Consider the following 23566-nt stretch of genomic DNA (forward strand, 5'->3'; position numbering starts at 1 on the left):
ACGACTATATTTAGGGGTCATGACTCAGATTAGAGTCGATTTAGGGCTTCTGCGAACTCAAAACAAGTTCTAACGACGCTGCACAGGTCCAGATCTGGTCAAGTAGGGTTCAAAACCTTCTCAATATACCTTAAATGGTCTAAAATGGTTCGAAGGGAGTGGTACCACACACATCTGGTTGCAAAAGGGCTCGAATGTGATGCAATCCATTTTAGAGTGTGTATTTCATTTTTTGTCCTCTAGTATTAGTGGGTCTATAAATAGATGAGAGTCTTTCATTTGGTAGTTTTTGATATATTGATTATAGATATTTGGGAGTTTAGACTCTCTGTATCCCACTTTGGGATTTCTCTCTTAATCAATCTATCACCTTGATTTGGTTGCATCATTTGGTATCAGAGCTTTTTAAGCTCAAATCCTAGTCCTTATCTCACCGGAACCCTAACCACACCGGAATATTTTATCAAAACCCTAAATAACTCTATCTAACCATAAAATCAGCTCCTCACTGACCTATACTCGAAAACACCTAGAAAACCCATTTCGAACCCAAATCAGCTCCTTCGAAGTCGATCAAGACCTAATTGGGACCGTAATCACACCCTCCACTGTTCAAATCAACCTTCAAGCGACCTGTACCTCCTTGAAATAAAACAGATCTGACTAGCGACAATGCTCGGGTTCTGCAAGCCAAAGTGATTGTACAGTGACATTCTAATGCAACCAAATCAAGGTGATAGATTGATTAGTGTTCAAAAAGTCAGCCGACTAGTCCCGGCCTAGGTGCTAGGCAATGGTCCAACGCCTAGATTAGGCAGCCAATCAATTCTGCCCGACTAGCGCCTAGCTATTTTTAGAATATTGATTGATTAAGAGAGAGAAATCCCAAAAATGAGTTACAAAGTGTCTACGCTCTCAAATATCAATACATCAAACACCACCAAATGAAAGACTCACACCTATTCATAGACTCATTAACACTACAACAACAACAAGAAGACCCATGTAGTCCCCAATCATTGGGGGTATGGCGGTGGAATATTGGAGACATACCTAACCTTTGGCAATAAACAAAGTGACTGCTCTCAGAATACCACTGAAACAGTGGCCCCCCTATACCTGTTTTGCTGCGGAACCATGCCCCCAAATCAAAGCCAAATGGCATCAGAGAGGGCAGGCCTAGAGACCTAATGCAATTTTTGTGCACATAACCATGAAAGAAAATGAAATGCACACTCTAAAATGGACTGCATCACTCACTACTATCTTCTACTTCGAGCTTATACTCATGCTGATTGGGCTAACAATATCTCTGATCAAGAGTCAAGTCCAGTTTTTTTGTTTATCTTGGTGACTCCTCATTTTCCCAAGAAGCAAGAAACAATCAATTATTGCTCCCTCTACTGCTGAAGCGCTATATCCTTTGCTACTACTGAAATTGTTTGGCTCCATTGGCTTCCGTAAGACATGGATGTTTCTCTTCTGTCTTCTACGGTTCTCTATTATGATAACAAGAATGCCAACTAGATTTCCAGCAATTAAATCTTCCATGCAAAGCATGTCGAGATCAATTGTCAATTCGTTCGGCAGCATCTCCAATCAGGCACTATTAACTACCGTTTGTTCAGTCCTCACTTCAAATGGCTTATTTCTGCAAGAAGACACGACAGCTCGTTTTCTCTTTCTACTTGGCAAACATAGTATCTATATATCATTTGTCTATCGTTTATTGTCAGGGTAGTGTAGTCATTTTGGTTGCATTACGGTGTACCAAAGGTTAATAAGATTAGACTATATAACCATTTTAGCTTTGCATTATTCACAACCTTTAGCAATACAATTATTCTTTGTTTTTCATCTGCTATAATTCATTTGACATTATGCTCATAACAGTGTAGAGTTTTAACTTCCTTTTCTTTCCCGAATCGATCAACACTAATTATTACGACATTCCATAACTATTGGAAATGACCATGGCATCTGATCGTTTAGTCAGAGAACACAAACCCGCAATATCTAGATTTGTCAATGCAATAATTACTAATCACAAGGAACATGGAACCAAGTCATTGCTTTGCGAGAATACCAACTCTTTGGGCACTACCAGAAAACAAGAAAATAAGACAAAGCCATCAAGCTTACATGTCAAAGTTTTGGAAAAGAATCCGCATAGTCCGTGCCTCCACACAAAAACCCTGTCCAGTTACAAGCTCCCAAGTATTAGATAAAGCACTCGCTCATTGCAAGCAATTTACATACTGTTTAATACATCTGCGTGTGTGTGTGTGTGACAGAGAGAGGGGAAAAAGAACTTGTTGCCCACTAGGTCACTAAATTTACCCGCAGGACTTCAAGAACAAGAATGCGATGCCATAAAGGCAAATCAAGAGAAATAACCTTCACCAACATGCTGAGAAAAACCTGCATTCAGAAAAATAAAAGCATGCTTATCTAACTAAGAGATCAAAGATTCATGGATAAATATCCAAGTACATGAGCAGAGAAAGAATAGATATTTACTTGGTTAGCCTAAAACTCAGCAACAAACAAATACCATAGCTCAAAAGATTTTGATGGACCTTATTACTAAAGGTAACACATACAGGAATTGCATATGGCAATACAACATTTAGACATGTTGGTTTACCAAAGAGTAAAAAGACGTCCCATCCACAAGGATTTTGGAGAGAAACAGAAAAAGTGCCCTCTAAGAAGCATCAACATATTCAATGAGTTCGCATATCAAAGTCTTGGACATCTAGAACACAGAAATGTCCGCAAACGTTGCCGACTCGTGCCCGACATGGAAAAAGGAGTATCCGAAACTTTACTTCCGGTTTTTATCCAAGAAACGATACCCGACACGATTAGATACCTCTCCGGACACAATCCGACACGACACGTTGTCGGCCACATCTTTCATTCTGCTCAGATTTAATCTTCAAAGGCTTTTGACAAGACTAAGACTGCTTGACAAAGTTCCGGTATTTTTAACTATGCCAAATCAAAACACAGTTGGTCAACCAAGAGTTTCGTATGGTCAATCATTCAACCTTTCAGAATTATATCCAGAAGTAAGACCACAGAACTGGTTGACAAGCCCGTGGCTAGTCAACCAAGGTTGACAAAAGTTTGATACTTGAGACCCCGTTTGTTTTGGGATTTTGGATTTAGATTTGTAGGTAATGAGTGTAGAAAGAAATATAGTAATGATTAGAAATAAAGGTAATGATTGGCGAGAGATTGAGAGAAAAATGAGAGTAATGATTGGAGAGAAATAGGATAATGATTAGAATCCAAAATCCAAAACCTTTAACCGAACAAGGTCTAAGGTATCTCCAGCCTACCTCCATGGTCCTCGTGTTTGTCAAGGCTCCCTAATGACGAGCAAATGGCTACCAAATGAAACTTATCCAAAGTTGACTAGAAAGCAACCATTGAAGCTTCTACAACGCATTCCAAATTGTCCGTACACATTTTCGAGTGTTGCACCATTTTCACACTCACACGTGGTGTAGCAAACACCTCCTAGTAGCTTTACATCACGTACGTACTCAATCACTCCTCCAAGTAGCTCTACCTTATGTAACTACGCCAACTCGTCACTAATTGTCAACATAAACTAGTCCTAACCTAAGAAGCACGAATATTAACACTAGACATGAACAAGACATGACACGAACATCCAGACACGCAAATTTTCTACAAATTAGCAGATGGACACGTCGATAAATACATTTGGAATCTATTCACATAAGAAATAAACAAAAAGCCTTATAAATGTATATATATATACACATACACATGTATATATCTATCTATATATATACAGGGCGGTTCCGAGGACACCTAAAAAAACACTCCAAATCTCAATCTCATAGTTTCCGATCAAATTTTGATGATCCGAACCGTTCAATGTGTCTAAAACGTGGTTTTAAAGGTACCCGCGAGGAATTGGCAAAAAATATGACCGGAAAGGGCTTGATCCGAGCATAAAAACGCTATAAATGCATTTTTATTATGAAAAATTGTTCGGATCAAACCCTTCCCGGTCATATTTTTTGCTAGTTTCTTGCAAGGACCCTTAAAATCACGTTTTGATCACATTGAGCGGTTCGGATCATCAAAATTCGATCGGGAAAGGAAAGGAGAGGTGCGGATCATAAGGGTGTGGATAGGAACTGGACTGTATATAGTCCGGTTCAAGTCCACACCATCTTACGGTCCGCACCTCTCATTTTCCAATCAAATTTTGATGATCCGAACCGCTCAATATGTTTAAAACGTGATTTTAAAGGTACTCGCCAGAAATTGACAAAAAATAATCGGAAATGGCTTGATCTGAGCATTTTTTCATAAATGCTGCCATAAACTATTTTATGAAAACACTACGCGGATCAAGCCCTTCTCGATATTTTTTGAGCTGATTTCTAGCTGATACCCTTAAAATCACGTTTTAAACACATTGAACGGTTCAGATCATCAAAATTTGATCGGAAAATGAGAGTTGCGGACGGTGTGGACCGTAAGTGTGTGGATAGGAACTGGACTGTATATATATAATGGAGTAACATACAATATACTAGTTGCAGGGAAAATCTTCTTTCTACATCAAGTCCCTATTTCCTGTTTTAACAAAGGATAAAGAGTTTCCCATCCAATAAAATATAAAGAAGCATAAACATTTTTTTAATCCTTTTTTGGGTTCTTGGGCAAAACTAGGGGACCTAATTATGTCATGTGCCCCATTCAAAACAAAAAAGGTTATGTCAAAAAAGGCATTGGGCTTCGTATTGTGAGTGTGAGCTTAATCAGCTATAGTACTAGCCGACAATTTTCCTTTCTTTTTAGGTGCATTCAAAGTAGCCCATTCAATGCCAGCTTGTGTTTTGCTAACTCTTGTACTAGGCCATAAGAGATGACATAAAATATGCACACACTGCCACCGTATCCATTTTCAAACTTCATTATATTACATACGTACGATTTCTAAGTTGAACCCATCAATGATCAACTATTTAGAGAAAAATGATCCTGAACAGCAATGTCAAATCTATCAACGATTCCCAACTCGAATTTTTTCTAGATTTGCAAAACCATTTATTGTTTTCTTCCTTGTCACCCCAATTGTGAGTAGAATGAATGACGAGTCTAGTAGTGTCCGCAACATGTCTAAAATTCAAAACTATATCACAAAATTTGAGACTATTTTTTGCATGCCGGCTATGTGTCCTAAATGTCAAGGACATAGGCGGGGTGATCGAGCGTGTCAGTGCTTCTTAGAGCATCCACAATGTAATAATCAAAACTTGCCACCTATGAAGCACCAACACTCCAAAAGGGCGCCGTGTCCATGTGTTGGACACGGGGACATGTATTGGACACGACACGTGGCGTGTCCAATAATTTTTATTATTTTTTGCGCGGGGACACGGCTGGGGTCAAAATGTAATATTTTTAAAAAAAATTGGGGGGTTAATATGAAATTATTCAAAACATTTGGGTTAAACTGTAATTATGCCTTTGAAAAAAATTTATACAATTTGTGAAATTATTCATATACAATGGTTCATATATATTTTTTATATATATATGCACATATATTTATTTATCCACATGGCGTGTCCCCCGCTATGTCTGTATCCCCATTTTTTTAGAATTGTCGTGTCTGCATCCGTGTCAGTATCTGTATCCGTGTCCATGCTACATAGCTTGCCACATCAGATTTTGATTATCCATTTAGAAGTAGTTAAAGTTAACAATGTCAAATCCCACATTGTTTATTTGTTGCCCATAATCAAAATGAGTTGGCAAAAATTCAAACGGTCAGTTTTTTTTCTTCTCAATCTAATGGTCTACATTGAATGGCATCTAGCAAAATAAGTGAAAGTGGAGAGCATTTGTTAAAATCCATAAAGTAATCAATATTGTTAAATGCAAAACCACTTGCCAAAGTGGAGAGTGAGTTTCACCTACCAATAAAACATTTGCTTTATAGAGAGTGAGTTTCACTTTTCCATGGTTGTTGTACTTGATTGAGAAGATTTGGGGTCCAATAAATTTGGTTATTGGCAAAAGGTTGCTATTTGATTATCCAAATGCCCAAATTTAACGAGTTGCTAAGAGGTTGCTAAGTTTGATTATTACATCGTGAGCACTTTTTTGAGCACACATGACACATTGCTAACTTTAGCAACCTTTTGGTTTTGATTATTACATTGTGGATGCTCTTAGGTCCTAACAATATCATTGACAACTTACAAGGACTGCCAGTACATCGATATGCTCAATGGTCGCAGAAATTTCTATTCAGAAGAAAGTTGAACAGCACTGTAAATGTACCTATTTATGTAGACTCCTCATAACAGATTTTCTATTGCTATCTTATTACAAAAATACTGAACTTAAATCCACCACCAAAAAGTGCTACAGTCATGGTAACTAAGGCTTACTTTTTGGTGATGCAACCCGTAATCAAGGTTGGAAATCATGGGATAAAGGGGTATTCCTTTGGTCATATTTGAGTCTACTAAGTTACTTAGTTTTGCACTTAGATACATTTAACCACATGTTTCTATTCATTGAATGCATCTTTTAAGTTCATTTCATCACATTATTGCCATAGTGATTGTGCAATGGTTCATCTCCCGTTGTTCCTAGATCTCTAGGAAATAGGAATAGTCTTTTGTATTCAACATATGTCTGTTGAGTCTAAAAATTGATGTAACTTGGTGTGATGCTAAAGCTTTAGGTGTGATGCCTATGGTAATCTAGGTGAGAGGCCTGAATCTATCTTCTTCAAACCCTTATTGTTCTTCTCTTTACACGGTTCACAGCCCCAAAACAGCCCCTGTTTATTGTATTTTTTTAAATGTTTTAATCATCAATAGCACTATTTCGATTCTGTCCTACATCAATTGGGTTTTGTACCGCAAACATATTAGTACTTTAATTGATTTGCTAAGCGTCTGGAGTGGACATTGGCAAGTTGAACTTTGGTTAACATACAACAAACCTGTTCCCATGAACGGTGAAATATGAGTAAAAATGTTTGTCTACAAAATAGTTCATAAAGTCATTGCCAAATACGCCTCTGCTCATAAACATTGCAATTGACCCATCTACCCGAAATCTGTCTCTGTCCCTGCAGCGCGGGGCTACTGCTTAGTGAAACATAAAGTTGAAGAAACGTAGGGCAGACAAGGTAATGAACACTTCATCCTTTTGGAAACCTTACAAATTGCAGAAGAAACAAGGTCAGACTAGATTATGACCCAAGAAAAGACGACTATGGCTTTCACTGGCATTATTTTCAACATCCAGCAGTACAATTAGTATCTAACTGAAATTTTAGAACGAATCAGAGCAGAACAATCAGATTATAATTGTACCTCACATTCAGTAATAAGAGATGAACTGTAAAGCCTTATTATGTGCGCTACTGATCGCAAGACCAAGCGCCGGAAATAAGGTTCCCCTGCTTCTCCTTCAAGCTGATTTAAATCAGATTGTGATGAAAATACAGAAATTCAGTAATGTATAATTCATAAAAGTTGAAGCATGCTCATATAAAAAGGAATCATTGATGTTTCAACAAAATCACCTCGGCATTGGTACGTAGTGAAGTCATGAGAAGTGAACATATCTGGTGGCGCAAGACCTGTATAATCATGCTGGCTTTTAAACAGAAGCTGCTACTGATAAAAATAGTCAAATTCCATTCTCTCTAAGAGCTTTAGGATCTCAAGCAACTGGTAAAAAAACATTGTATCATCTTTTGTTTGAATAAACTAAGACACACACATACAGACAAGTAAAGATTGTGCCAATGATGAATGCAACAAAAAATAAGGCACGGACCAAGAGTGGTTGTAAGATGGTTTCACTTGCTTTTTCTTAAAAATTTTGATATCCGATGCTATGAATGTTGTTGAGAGTGATATCCTGTAGGAATGCATATTTTTCACTATGTAGTCCTTATTTCCTCTAATTTCTAAGTCATAGAGTAATGAATCATATAGGTTCGTAAATGAGGACAGAACTTGGATCCTTGGACCCACATCTCTTTCCATATAAGCAAGCTTCTGATGTGTTAGACTATATGATCATCCTTTTTTTGTCCAAACTTTAAAAGATTTTATTGATGATATCAAAGCAAATAAGCCAACACATCATAGGGGGCATCCTTCCCTTCGCAGAAAGGAGAGGAGCCAATTGGGCAGAGTAAATTCCCAAGTACATACTCCATTCCCACCAAAAGCATGCGTAGCTACACAATCCGCAGCACCATTCACTGTACACTTGACAAACTGCATCAATACCTCTTCGAAACTGGAAAAAAACGCCTCATATCTTCCAAAATAACTGTAATCATTGTTTGGGTCTTTATCTTCCTGTTAAACATATCAACAACAAGCTTTGCATCCCCTTCAAGAATCAACTTTTGCAGGCCCAGTTCCTTCGCAAATAATAGACCCTCTCTTGCTGCTATTGCTTCCAATAGCAAGGGATCTCTAATTCCATAGCTCACTTTTCTTGCTGCCACAAAGCTTTTCATACTCTTCCGCCCAATAACTCCCGAACCTCCCATATCCATATTCTTGTTTACTCCCATCAAAATTAATTTTGCCCATGTAGCTCTAGGAGCAGTCAAGGATTTTCCCCATTGTCACTTCTCCCTTCTCTTGGACTGTCTGCTTTTTGCCCAATCGAGTTCTCGCTTGAAGAAAACTGTGTGAAGCCCCAACCTTAAAAGACCTATATCCTCATTTTAAGCTTAAGCTTTGTATGTACATAACATATCTTTAATATCAAAATGCAGACAAAGTTTTGTTGGGATGGTTCGGGTTCCCAATGGCGTTGGTTCAAATTCCACCCAAGTCAAAATCTTGCACAGGTTTAATTTCTCTCTTGGTTTCCCGAAAAGTTTGCTGGTGATAGCTGGTCCCTTGTTCTTGTTGACATGCGTGGCTTTACATCTTCATGCTTGGAATATGTAAAGTGTATTGATTGCATGGGTTGGACTGTTGGAGCCTATATAATGGCATTGAGGGAGAGTTTTTCGGGAGGTACACAGAGAGAATAAGAGTGGAAGAAAAACAGTTTGTGTGTGGGGGCAGCTCCTTTGGGAGCTGCCGGTTACACGGGTTTTTCTACTGCAAGTTTTGTGTGTGCAAGGGTCAAGTCTAGTACTTGGTGAGAGTGTGTTCTTGTATGAGTGAGTGTATAAGGATTGGGTGTGGGTTATTTCATACTCAAGTGCACTTGTACGGAAATTCTCGTAGTGAAAGAACGGGATCCTCTCCGTGGAGTAGGCAGTTTTTGCCGAACCACGTATATCTTGTGTGTCTCTCTCTATTTTATTTTTCATCGAACTTCCATTGGTTGCAATTGTGGTTGTGTTTGAATCTCGGCGCTTGGGTGCTTCCGCGTTTTAATCCCAACAAGTTTGTAATAGTTTGAAAATTTCGATGGTATCTATGCTTCACAGTCGAATCAATTAACGATTTAAGTAAAAGTTCACTATCATAGTTGCGATTCCCAGTCGATTCAATTCACGATTTAAGTAAAAGTTCACTATCATACGTAAATTGCCACGTACAATATTTCACAATTGATGATACCGTTATAATCACCTGTTCGTATGAAACCAAGGTTCTGAAGACAACCACATAATTCGACAGTATAAACCTGCATAATCACCAAGTACCAACAAAAAACCAAGTCACATATCTTCAGTTCTATTGGAAAAAATGGGCACACAATAATTTAGCTTCTACATTAAATATTCTTATTTGAATAATGCAAAAGGCCTTTTCAAGTAACTTGATTCCTTATAAAGCAACAAAATAAGCATTATAAAAACGTCTAGACACGTGCATGTTCACATCAATGTGCTAGGGACCGATTCCTTGTATCCGTATATAGGTGCAAAGTATAACTATATCAATGCTCGTGCACAAATCCTTAGGTCCTTTTTCTGCCTCTTGGACTTTGACTACCCTATCGCTTTTTACTTCAAATTTTCCATATATAACACCATATCTCAAAGAGTTCGGAAGCTTAAGGACTGTCTTACTTGATTCAGTTGATTGCCACTTTTAGGTTTAGCAACAATCATTTTGAGATGAACTATGTAGCATAGACACTTTGTTGGAGGTCACGTACGGGTGTATGACACTTGTCTGATACCGACACTCTCTTACACGTGTATGACACTCAAACTTAAAGTGTACTATTTTTCTCAACGTATTTTGTATGGACACACTGGGACACTCTAAAAAATGCTCTAGACACTCACAAAACAAGTCGGGGGTGATAAACAAAACAGTAAAGTACAAATAAAACTTAGGAAAGTCATGTTTTTTGTGCAGCAGATGATGGTTTATTGTTTATGAAGACACATAAATTAAGAAATGCATCTTGTTAAAATACTTATGTGACTGACGTAACCATAAATATGATTTAAGGTATATATGATGTTACATATCTACAAGGGGACTTCTATTTGCAGCCCACAATTTACTCCATACAGCCCATTAAAAAATTAGAACATTTAAGACAAGAATGCCCCAATGTGTAAAACTTTCCTCATCTTCATCCTTCTCCTTTCATCGACACCCACAGCTGGACCCCTTCCATGGCTGGCGACTATTTTCCATTGAGTCACAAACTTCCCATCTATATCACCATATCTTGACTGCTACAACTCTCTCTCGTTCTCTGTTCATCAATGAAATTTTCTCCCTCCATCTTCCTCGTTCATCCGACACAAAAAAATCACTCCCCTCTTCCATTTTTCATCTTTTTCTCAATGGAAAACAAATCAATGGTGCCACAGACATGGTGGTTTGGGAGCCGAAACCGTGCACAAAGAAGCCCACAACAAAATCAACATCAATAAGTTTTTCCCGACAATATTGGATATCCAGTCCCAAAATTCGTAAGGTATTTTGGATTTTAACATCTGAAAAATGCACATATTTTCAAATTCTAAAATTCGAAAATTGCACATCTTTTCGAATTTTAATATCCAAAGGATTTTTGAACCATGCACGAGAAATATATACAACATTCAGACTTTAAGACCCGAAAGATGCACATATTTTTCAGATTCTAAAATCCGAAAGTAGTTCATTTTGTTGGATTTTAAGATCTGAACGTTTTATATATTTCTCAACTCTCAAGCATGGTTCGAAAATCCTTCGGATATAAAACTCGAAAAGATGTCCAATTTTTGGATTTTAAAAAATGAAAATACGTGCAACGTTTGGATTTTAAAATATGAAAATATATGCAGTTTCCAGATTTTAAAATCCGACAGCGTCGGGACAGATTTTTTGAATCTTACAAAGTTTGTGGTGTTAGCGGCAGTGAACGATAGGGTGATGGGAAGGAGCTGTGGAGAGGAGAGATGGAGTGACTGGAGGGGGTGATGGAGTTTGCTGATGGTGGTGATGGATTTCGCTGGCAGTGGAGGTGGCGGAGGATCTGAACAGAGAATGGAGAGAGAGCGGGAGAGAGAAGAGGGAGAAGTTCAAAGTTTTGGAAAGAAATTGGGGTTTTTGTTAGGAAGGGTAAATATGGAACTTTGAGGGGTCTTTTGAGGTTGTATTTAGCAAATTGTTACAAGTACAAAAAAAAGTGTAGGTTTTATTTAGCAAATTGTGGGTTGCAAATAGAAGCCGCCATCTACAATTAGAGCCTCATTTTTATTTTTTATCCTAAAATAGTATACCAAAATATTTTTTAAATGTGTCCTCAAACATGTCATGTCCTCTAATTTTTAAAGTTTATGTGTTGGAGTGTCGATGTTGGTGCCGTGCCGCGTCTCCATATCGGTGCTACATAAGAGATGAACACAATATTGTCGATTGGTTGACTGCAAGGTAATGACCCTACATTCAAATGCTAAGTCAATGCGTCTCTCCAACCATTTAAGTAAGTCTCTTAACACATAGACTGAGGTGTTTGTTCCTATATGAGCATGACAGTGGATTCATATGATATTCTGAAGTATAGGACATGTTTCCAATATGATGAATGTCTTACAAACGATACCTGAAGATCCAACATATTAAGAACATACTTTCCATCCTCCTTCACAAGCTTACTAAAAGACTTCCTATAAAAGGAATGCCGTAACCACCAGATTTTAGTCAGGTAGTTGGAAGACAACTTAAAAGAACTAGGGCCGCAACAGCGGGCCATTCATTAACAGCAGTTGCTCCTCCTAGACAACATATCACAAGATTCACAACCAGTTATGACCTTATATAACCAACCCCAAACACCCCCCCACCCCCCCCACCCCCACACACCAACTCTTAGTGTATCCATCAGGTGACACCCCCCCCCCCCCCCCCTAACTCAACTCCTTTTGATAGAATTGGTTAGCGTATAATCACCTTAATAATTATTAAAAATACTACTTTACGTGTCCGCATCCAATTCTTTTGGAAAATGACGTGTCGATATGACCATGTCATGCTAGTCTCCCCTCTGTACTTGTGCTTCTTAGAGAAAGACCATTCAATAAACGACAGCAAATGGAGGAATGGAAGGTGCATATGAGCTGAGATGAGAATGTGATGCATGATAACAGCAATCAGAATGCTAGGTTGGGATACCAGTTATCAAGAACAAAGATTACTCACTCAAGTATATCAAGTGCGAATGTCCGCTGAATATTACTGACCCGTAACCAAATTGCCTGAGAGTAGAACCAGACATAAAATACATGAGTTAAACAAGTAAAAACTTGAAATAAGCAGCAAAATAATGATTTTTGCTGTCTGCTCAACAAATACTAACTACTACCAAAGCAGGCTCAGTTCCTAATGACAAGTCCGACAAGAAAACATGCCAGAATGCAACAACAAGAACAATTTGCTAATTTTAAATTATCACATACAGATCCACCTGCAGCTAGAGCTGTCAGGTCTTCGAGCAATCGAAGCCCAAGCTTTCCAGCTTTAGTTAGGGTCTCCCTCATCAACGATGGCCCTCCAGATATAAAATCATGCTCCAGTGACCTGTTGAGGCTAAGTGTCAGTTGTGCAAATTTATCAACAACTTCATGCCATGTAAGAGAGGATTACAGTTTATGCAGTACACTGTACCCCACTGGAACAGGTATCTACAATAAACCATCAATTAGATTAACATAAAAATGAGAATGCCTGTGCATGCATAGTTGCATACATCAGATTGACATTGTCTCGTACATTGTAGGTTTGATGACAAATCTTCAACCCACAACCATCTACTAAACGGACAGCAATGAGATGGAGAAAAAAATCTACAATAATGAGAAATCCCATACTCTGCACGATTAATACTGCGATTGATATCACTAGTAACTGAACTACTTCGAGAAATGTATCCTCCAGAACCAAGCTTGCCAGCAGGAAGAGACTCAGCACTAACCACATGATCGAAAATCAATGCTACAGCTTGTCTAAAGGTCGCTGCAGCAGTACTGAAATAGATTCACATGAAGATGATGAGGATAGTTATTATGCAGGTTATGTTAAAATAGTTGAAGCTAGAATGGAAAATCACTTCAGGGGGCAATTAGGAAACATAAACAGCTAAAGGTTTCTGGAAATGTTCAACTTTTGTTAACATGTGAACTTACTTTCTCACACTGTCAGACGATCTGTTGTTTTCAAGAAGCCGGAGACAAATACCAAGAGCCTGAGCCATATTTCCCTGCGATGTACAGTATAGTAAGGCAAAAGTATTCCATTACTATTTCCCTCTTTCTGACTAGGGAAGGGTGGTCCTATGTAGCCAGATTACCTCCTATGGTGCACTAAGCATGAAAAGACCAAATGAGTGGAAAGGTCTGAAGACCAAGTTAGAAACATTTTACTCCAGGTCAAATATTTAATGAGAAGTCATACCTCCTCCCATATCTTAAACGCATGCCAGAAGAGAAAAAGTCTCCGAAATTTTGAAGAAAGTTAACTATTGGACAAGTAGGATGAAGATTCCAGTCTAGGAAACCAGAACAATGAAACAGATATAACAGAGAAATGCTCCGGCACTTTAAACCATGTAATACAAAAGGTTTAAAACCAATTAGACTCAAAAGTATTCACAAAAGCTATAACTTCAACAAATTAACATAGCCTTTGCCCAAGAAAAGGAGAGAAAACATAGATCAATTAATAGATGATGTCCGATGAATACAAAATCCAATGCTATCTGACCATATGCAAGTGATTCCTCATCTAAGATAAGAAGTATTCAATCATATCAGTCATTTGTTATATCTATAAGACCCAAACAGCAAAACGTATTTAAGTGGTTTTCTGAGAGCAGACACCTTGTGCATATATTGCCAAAGGTTAGGTTTGTCTCCAATCATCCCCGGCCCATACCCCAATAATTGGGGACCAATGATTGGGGACTAGATGGTTTCTGTTATTGTTGTTGTTGTTGTTGTATAAGACCCAAACAGGCTAAATTATTTAAGCCTGTAAGATGGGTAACTGTGGTCACTGGTCATTTATTACAAAACCAATAGCCCAGAAGTCAATCTAATTATAAATCTTTGGTAGGATTGAAAAAGGGTTTGGTTCATCCAAATTCAAGAAAGAAAAAGAACTCAGAAAAAATGCCCAAGATATTCATTGGTCATCAGACATTCAAACTTCAAATGGAGATGTACAGATATATCAGTATCAAATGAGAGTCCAATGCGTCATTTGCCAAATCACCTTACGTTAAAAAAAAAAAAAAAAACCAAGACAGCTATAAGAGATCTGGTTCAAACTTAGAAGTACAAATATAAGATCAGCTCTCACCTCATTTTCAGGTTGTAAACGTGACTGAAATATTATCAATATCGTCTGCAAGGTCTTGAGTTGAACACTCTCATCAGCCATATCAGCATGCTGGGGAAGAATAAAAAGAAGGAAAATCAGGCAACATAAGAGCTTGGCTGTGAACTGATAGTCATTATGATTTATGAATAGAGCATAAAGATGCACAAATAAATTATAAAATCCCGTTAAAAAGTGCAACCAAAATATATTGGAAAAACACTTATATCTCCCCTTTTTCAAAGGTGGGCTTGTATGAGCAGGTACCAAAAGGAAAATCTGATGCAGCAAATGCAATAACTGTTGTTGGAACTAAGAAGCCACAATAGGCATGGCAAGAATAAGACAAGAGATGGCTGAATAATAGTACATGCAAGTTAGTTTTTTTTTTGATAAGCACAATTCCATAAATCCATTGAAAAGCCCAAACAAGGATACAAACTACACAGGGGCATACCCCTGGCTAAACACAACCGAGCTCCAAAAATAGCTCCAAAAAAACAATCAAACCGTCTCAACCACTACACAACTGAAACAAACAAAACAACAGAGAAGACAAACTATACAATCTAAACAGCCATCACCTATTCAGCAAAACTGTGGCAGGAATACCCCATTGAAGGCATAAAGCCTGTTCTGGACAGATGGAACCACCTGAGATATAGAGCACAGGTAATCTCTGATGATACCAACAATATTTCTGACTACCAACTTTTTGGGTTCTGCTTTATGCTGGAAGATCCTCCGATCTCTTTCAAGCCAGAGAAAGTATATCGTGGCAGTGAGAGAGCAAGTTGTCTAAAGTAATAAATGACTCATTGAATCAGGAGTCAAAGAATGAAGTCTGAGGAAGGTTGTCATACTTCATGTTACATTTTCTGAGAATTGAGGAAAGAGGAACACCTTTCTAGAGTTATTCTTAAGCCTATCAAGAGTCTAAGGACTGTTCTGAAGTAGGTTATAATAGTAGCTTTGCTAAACCCTTTGGACAGCAAGCTTTTTCCTATCAAGAGTCGAAGCCTCTTTCATTGGTCTCTTAGATTTTTAGCTACCCTTGCCATCTGGGTTGCATCAGATCAGTATCAGAGCCTTGTTTGATAAGGAAACTAAAATCCAAATCATCACAGCAACGAGAGAAGTAGATCAGCAAAAGCTCTAAGTAGTGAATGTTCCATCGAAGATATGTTTTGGGAGTTGAGATAGCAAGTAAACCAACTCATGCAAATTGTTTTGCGGCAAGCGGAACCAGAATGGTTACAAGGATTAGAAGACATTATCGTCCAAGATAGTAATTCCGATGATACTTTTCACCAACTGCCTCTAGGCACGGTGAGAGGTTTGATCGGAATAAAGAAAATGAAGATTGAGGTTATGATCGAGTTTTACAACAATAACACAACCCATCTAGTCCCCAATTGATGGGGGTATGGGCGGGGGAAGACTGGAGATAGATCATTGGCAATATATGCACAAAGTGGCTGCTCTCAAAATACCACTAAAGCAGTGGCCCCAGTGTACCTCCAAGAACCAAGGAGCTAAGTGGACATTTTGCTGTGGAATGATGGGGGGGAGGGGGGGAGCAACTGGAGCAAAAGTCTCTCTTTAAGGGGCCTATGCACTCATGACTTTCTTATCTGAACTGCAAGAATAACTGGCTGAACAACTTGTGTACTAAAAGCTTCTTACACACTGGCATCCAGATACACAACACATAACACACTCGTCTTTAGGGATGGCATTCGGGGCGGATATGCCGATCCCCGAAACCGAATCCGCCCCGATACCCGAACGGGGAGGGGAGGAATGAATCATAACCGAACCAAACGGGGTTCGGGTAACCAAATTTGAGATGGAAAAATCGGTTTGTCCCATGGAAAACTCAATCGTTTCAATCATTAGGCATCAACCTATAATCGAAAAATTACATTCCTAAGTTTGTGTTTGAGTGTTATCTGTAAATCAAGACACAAAATAGCTCTTCCATCATAGAGCACAACAGCAGCTCTTCCATCGTAGCTCTCATCGCAGCTCTTCCATCCTCACCAGAAATGACTACAAACAGAGCATACAGGATCTTAGTTGGGGGGTTTCAAACCCTTGCTGTAACAGATCATACAACCATGTACAGTCATGGAAGATTGGAAGGATCTGAAGGCTCTGTTTGGATGATAGAGGAACAGCCGAACTGGCGAGACAACGATCGCCTGTGACCGCTTGAGAGAGAAGGGTAAGGAGTTGCGATCCAGAGAGAGAGAGAGGTAAGGTCAGAATGAGAGAAGTCGGCAGGTGTTGTGTGAGTTTGCGACTCTGTCTAACCCAGTAACCCTAGACAATACTGGTATACTTATATATATAAAGGGCATTTTTGTAATTACAATTTCGGTTCGGTTTGGGTATCGGTTCGGGTAGCAGTAAAACCATAACTGAACCGATACCCGTTTGTTTATCCAAGGCCTCAACCATACCCATATCCACCGGGAAAATTTTGGAAAATTTCGGTTATCGGTTCGGGTACCCATCGGTTCGGCCCAAATTGCCATCCCTACAGTCTTCTTACCCCAAGCTGGTGCGTGCATGGGTTGCGTTCTGGACTTGTTACAGATCTAATAAACTAGTCAACCACAGAACAATTTCGTTAATAGACCCAAGAGGGTCGTCAAATCACCTGTCAGCTTCTCTCGAATAGATGGCAATCGACCTCAACATGATTTGTTTGTTTTTAGGAAACACAAGATTGGATAAAAAGATGAATAGCTGCTTGGCTATGACATAATGCTACTTCAAACCAAATTCGTGTAACATATAATTTGCAACATCAACTCACAAGCGGCAAGTGTACTAGCTCTAAATTAAAACTCAGCGCGTGATTGAGAAACCATTGTTTTAAGGGTGTTGGAAAACCAATGGTCCGGGCAAGTCTGACCGTGTGGTTTGCTTGGGCTTTTTAATGAACAATTTGGTTCATTTTCCAAGTAATTCTGGACTGTTAACTGTGACTCGGTTCATGTATACCTAAAACAACCCCATAAAACTGAACCGTTCCCCATTATTCATCAACTTAATCGACAATACACCCTTTTACACATCATTTCCTAATTCATTACTCCCTCTCAATACAAACATATTTATGCCTATGCAATGATTTCTTTAACAGCTGATGGGATTTGTCCACCTCTAAAAGCTACTTTAGAGAATATTGTTAAATTTTGAACTAGGCTTGTTGACTTTAGGATGGTTGTAAGGGCAAAATAGTTTCTTGTCGAACTAGATAATTTGTATGCCGTGGTGATAATTTGCTTAAGCATAAACTGAGGAACCGAATACCACCGAACTATTTTTTGCTGTAAGGTTCCGGTTTGATTACAAATGTTCTGCGATTCCGTTTGGTTCCAAAATTTTCAGAACCCTAGGTACCAGTTTGTATGTTAGTTCACAATAGATCTAGACAGAACGGGTCTGTGAACACCTCTAGTTCAATTCTTAACCTTCGCCGACACCAAATCACCTTTCCAACAAGCAGAAAACTAGTAAACCTGCTTCCAGAGAGAGATTCACTAGCAAGTAAGTGGGGCATCCAAGCATTGACTAACCAACAACAGAAATATCTAGTCTAATAACAGTCCCAAGTGTCCAACAATTCAGCTGCCATCCACTTGTCGATATCATCCTGGTTGACGCCCTAGTCTGCAACTAGCTTAGTGTCAGCATGGTAGGAGAATCTAAATGTCTAAACCCCACCATCCCTAGCTCACTCAACCAACCAATGACATATATTCTTCCTGGAAGAGATGCCTTGCCCTTTGTGGCTACTTCAATACCAAATGAGTATCCTCGGTTGTCCAAATCTTCAGTATGAAACTTGTGCTACAAAAATAATGTTGACTAAAATACCATTGCACTCATCACTGTAATGACCATCTCAACCACTCACAATCTACAACATCATGTAAGCTGCAGTGCATCTAAAAGCAAAAAACAAACTAACAACGTGCTGGGGAGACAGTTTGAGCCCATGTTACGGCTTATTCAACAAGGTGAAATCTCCGACTACCACAAGGAAACAAACCCAAGAGGTTGCTCCAAATAAACCTCCTTCTAATGATTGCCATGTAACAATGTGTACTTCAAGAAGCAATCTCGACATAAAGAATTTATTCCTATATACAGATATTCAAAAGGATGTGAACAATGTACATAGATCAACCATCCAATATGTTTTTTTCCACCATTCAGCACCTTGAATGTCACCTATGAAAGGATCTCTATGTTCTGAGTCATTCCCCTAGCGCTTGATTTGATAGATTATGCGTCATTGTGCTTCAGTATGTTAAATCTGATTATCTTGTCATTGTTCATCTCTCTTTTTCTAGCACTATGGTATCAGTTGTTTAAGTGGATGGCATTTTTATCTCCAAAAGTAACTCTACCTGTATTCTTAATTTGAAGCAACAACTGGGTCAACATATCATACAAGAGGACTTCAGTGCTCTTCATCCATTAATACTTCCCTAATCCCCACCAATTTCGCATCGCCTTCAAACTCCTACTTGTTTCTTTCCTAAATTGGGACATTGATAGCATCCAATTTCTTCTTTGAGCACAAGCTCCTTAAGAATTTGTTGCTTCTTACATTCTTTTAAGTTAGAGACATATTCTCATTCACCATTGAGGCGAAATAAGAGATTTAAAGCTTAAATAGTAGTACTACTAAATCCTTGAGCATGAAGCTTGTTACTAGTTCACTCATTAAGTAGCACAAAAGTCTAGCTTATTCAAAACGGGAATAGTACACTACAGTACAATTGGCAATAACAGTTCAGAAATTCTAACTTGCATTATTCTAGTATACATTTGGCTTTACGCACCAAGTTGAACATCGAGTTTATGATTTTATAGCATTGCAGACATTAGTATATTCCAACTTACAGACAACTTTCCTTTATAAACGATCCCATTTCTAAACAAAGCATATGTACCATGATGAGCATGCTCTTTAATTATCACAAGTATTAGTGGGTTCAGAAGAAATCTATTGGTCACATTTTTATAGCTTCACAAAAGTACCCTTGATCTTTTTATCCCTAGCATAAGAAATAATTAACAAATAGAGGTTTGACCGTACATCCTTCAGCGTCGCAAGTATCTCCTTCAAAGCTGAAGGAGCCACAGCATCATGAGATATGAGCTTCTGCAGGCAAGAAAGTCCAATAACGCTGAGCTTCACAGTTTTAACCTCACAAGCCATCAAAAAGATCCGTAGTATGTCCTCGTTATGCGCAATTTCATTAGGGGTCGACAATGACCGGAGCTGCAATTTCATATAAAGCAAAAAGAAAGATCAATCTCAGGTCTCATTAGTGCATCCAAAAATATCCCAATGTTACATTCTTTCTATGTGACAGCTCAAGTTAGACCAAAAATCAAGATCATTATGAAAGGAACCACTAACTCAGCTCCACTTTTGGCCAACCAAAGAAAGTAAAGGAAATCAAAAGTTTTGCTTTCCATCACTACAAGATACACATAATAAATTCTGACCCAGCTCAACTCAGTTAAACTACTAAGCATACTCGAACTATCAACCAGTACTTGGGTACTTCAAATGACTATACTGAAAAGAAACCTAGTCGTGGTCTTATGAAGTTAACATCATACAAATTTTTGCAGAATGCAAAACTATGTCTTTGCCAGCCCCTTAACTTACAATTTTGACAAGCTTATGATTCCTAATTTGATCATAGAAGACTTTGACTTGAGCATCTGCACATATTGACCTATTCACACTTTATTTCGCACCAAAACATCTCCAAAATGTATGCAAACCTCGTACATTTAACTCTACAAAACATTGTCATCGACGTGTCTATTTCCCGAACTTGTTAAGATTTTAAGACGCAACAATATCACTAGGCTAACTGGCTGACATATATACTTCATCAACAACTTGAATGCGAACTTGCGCCGGGCAGCTAGTGCGTTTGCAGATACATATATTTTATACCTACATTCATACTGCTGCGGTGATATTTATGTTGTCATTAATCAAGGATCTAAACAGCGATTTATCAAGGGAAAAGAAAATGATAGGAAAAACTGCACTCTTAGGGTTTTAATGAAGAATTTGAAGAAGTATCAGTTCTTTATGAGAAGAGTCAAGTGAGTTGACGTTTCCATTTGAGCTTTATTATGTGAGATCCATCTATCACAAGCATTTTGGTTCTCTATTACTCCAGTAAAAAACCATGGGATCGACGCTAAAAGCCATCCCTTCTCTCTACTTCGAGCTAATCCGGATTCTTCATACATGCCTATCAGAAACAATCTCACCTTTTTTGTTTTCTTTTTTCTTTTTGTCTTTTTCTTTTTCTTTGGGGGGGGGGGGGGGGGTTAATAAGACACAATCTCTATGCCACAGAGAAAAATAACGTAGAGATTTATATTGACTTGGAATTCACTAAAGGGGGGGTTTTCGCTAAACTAAATAGACTAAATGAACTAAAGCCTATGTTTTGCGCACTTCTAGACTGGCAATTCTCCTCGCACATATCAACTAAAATACCATTCAGCAGAAACAACTTGACTATTGTCCATTTAGCATAAAGAACTTGCTATTGTCATTGGCCTGTATTCCAATAATATAGCAGAAACGCACACTGAATCCAACTATAATCAGAACTCTATTGTTCAATTAAAGCTTCAAGCTAATTATCTAATTCGTATCTTCATACTCATTCACCAGAAACAATCTATCTATTGCAAAGAAAAAACAACAAAAAGATTACACTTTGACTTGGAATGCACTGATTGCAACGATAGGCAAAGAAGTGAAAATGAAATTATGACCTTCAGGATAGCGTGTTCCGCGCCATCTTTGACGGCAGGGTGTCTCCGGCGAGCTTCGGCGGAGAGAGCGCGTAGATCTGATTCCAAAACCGCCATGAAAGCCATCCCCTCTACCTGATTGGATGTATATGTGATACTCTCGCTTGCTCAATGTGGCTGATGGTGGTTTTTCTACAATGATCGAGTAGAGGAACTAAAATGGTACTAGAATAGAAGTTTTAGAGAGAGAGGGGGTAGAGAGAGAAACATTTTCTTTGCAGATCTTACGTTGAACGTTTTGCGTTTTTTTTTTCTTTTGTTGTTCTCCGAGAGAGCGAGGGAGGGAGACCCCCCCTTGTTTTTTTCCCAGGTAGAGAAATTACGTATGAGTGGTATTGACTTAGAATAATTGTGAAAGTATGGGCCCAAAGTTTTGAAATCCCCAAAATGAAAATTGAATCATGTATCCTCCTCTAATTTAATTTTAAGAGTATTTTGTAGGATCGTGTCATATTCTTCTCTCGCGCGCTCGCGCTTCATCAACAATGTGAAGAGTTTAGAGCAGATCTCATTTCTTGGTCTCCCCGAAAATTGGTTTTTGTCTTTCCAAGACAAGTACCGGAATTTTCGAAATAAATTCTTGTCTTTAGAAAAGAAAAGAAAAGAGAAAAGAATTAAACGAAAAATCAATACTTTATTTAAAGTAGTACATTTTAAATCACTGATGACACAGTTTTTGCATTGATGAGAAAATAGGTTTCTATCGTCCCAAAACAAGTATTCAAATTTTCAGAATAAATTCTTGTCTTTGGAAAAGAAAAAAGATTAGAACTAAATGAAGAACCAATACTTTACTCAAAATAGTATGTTTCAAATCATTGATGGCACTTTTTTTGCATCGTTGAGAAAATAGGTTTCTATCTTCCCACGACAAGTACTAAATTTGTCGGAACAAATTCTTGTCTTTAGAAAAGAGAAAAAAAGAGCAGAATTAAATGAAGAACCAATATTTTACTCAAAATAATACATTTCAAATTGTTGATGGCACGTTGTTTGCGTAGTTGAGAAAATAGGTTTCTGTCGTCCCAAGACAAGTACTGAAATTTGTCGGAACAAATTCTTGTCTTTATAAAAGAAAAAAGAGAAGAACGAAATGAAGAACCAATACTTTACTCAAAATAGTACGTTTCAAATCATTGATGCCACAATTTTTGTGTTGTTGAAAAAAAAAATTTCTACCATCCCAAGACAAGTACTAAAATTTTCAAAACAAATTATTGTCTTTAGAAAAGAAAAAAATACCAGAACTAAATGAAGAACCAATACTTTACTCAAGTAGTAGGTTTCAAATCATTGATGGCACAAATTTTGTGCTGTTGAGATATGGTCCCAAGACAAGTACATAAATTTTCGGAACAAATCCTTGTCTTTAGAAAAGAGAAAAAAGAGCAGAATTAAATGAAGAACCAATACTTTACTCAAAGTAGTACATTTCAAATCATTGATGCCATAATTTTTGTGTTGTTGAGAAAAAAAAAAGTTTCTGTCGTTCCAAGACAAGTAATGAAATTTTCGAAATAAGTTCTTGTCTTTACAAAATAAAAAAGGGTAAATTTCACTTACCTCCCCTGAGGTTTCTGACAACACCACAAACCTCCCCTCACGTTTCTGAAATTGCACTTACCTCCCTTGTCAGAGTTGTCGGGTAACTTCTGCTAACAGAACTTGTGCTTTTACTTTTTTACCCCTTCATAAATTTTCTTACTATATTGTTAGTCTATTTGTATAAATAAATAACTTAAAAAACACAAAATTAACCACATTAACATTTGATCAGTCACCTCTTCTCTGCATGAAATCTCAAAAAAATAAAATTTTGAAACCTTTTATTTTCATTATTCTTATCTAGTTTT

The 23566-nt window shown here is 38.0% G+C and overlaps 1 protein-coding gene and 1 pseudogene across 5 annotated transcripts in view; both read right to left on the reverse strand.

Annotated features, from left to right (window-relative positions):
* The window catches only part of LOC131325232 (uncharacterized), a 62012-nt gene extending 40036 nt beyond the window's left edge, over nucleotides 1–21976 (reverse strand). For 3 of the 5 annotated variants that reach the window (XR_009199613.1, XM_058357369.1, XM_058357367.1), the window contains exons 1-12: nucleotides 21675–21976; nucleotides 19954–20139; nucleotides 14814–14903; nucleotides 13640–13713; nucleotides 13325–13480; nucleotides 12914–13034; nucleotides 12657–12712; nucleotides 9636–9690; nucleotides 7604–7660; nucleotides 7392–7493; nucleotides 2341–2421; nucleotides 2143–2195 (exon numbers count right to left, since the gene is read on the reverse strand). Coding sequence is in view for 4 of the 5 variants with exons in the window: in XM_058357369.1 (XP_058213352.1) it covers nucleotides 2143–2195; nucleotides 2341–2421; nucleotides 7392–7493; nucleotides 7604–7660; nucleotides 9636–9690; nucleotides 12657–12712; nucleotides 12914–13034; nucleotides 13325–13480; nucleotides 13640–13713; nucleotides 14814–14903; nucleotides 19954–20139; nucleotides 21675–21779 (1136 nt within the window). In the remaining variant the exon portion in view is untranslated. Of the gene's footprint in view, nucleotides 1–2142; nucleotides 2196–2340; nucleotides 2422–7391; nucleotides 7494–7603; nucleotides 7692–9635; nucleotides 9691–12656; nucleotides 12713–12913; nucleotides 13035–13324; nucleotides 13481–13639; nucleotides 13714–14813; nucleotides 14904–19953; nucleotides 20140–21674 lie in introns of those variants that run through there. The other 2 variants (XM_058357370.1, XM_058357371.1) reach the window with 2 other exon arrangements.
* Nucleotides 1124–1217, reverse strand: LOC131328163 (small nucleolar RNA snoR100; annotated as a pseudogene).
* Nucleotides 21977–23566: the final 1590 nt, after the last annotated feature.

Source organism: Rhododendron vialii, chromosome 5a, assembly GCF_030253575.1.
Source record: "Rhododendron vialii isolate Sample 1 chromosome 5a, ASM3025357v1".
Taxonomy (NCBI): Eukaryota; Viridiplantae; Streptophyta; class Magnoliopsida; order Ericales; family Ericaceae; genus Rhododendron; species Rhododendron vialii.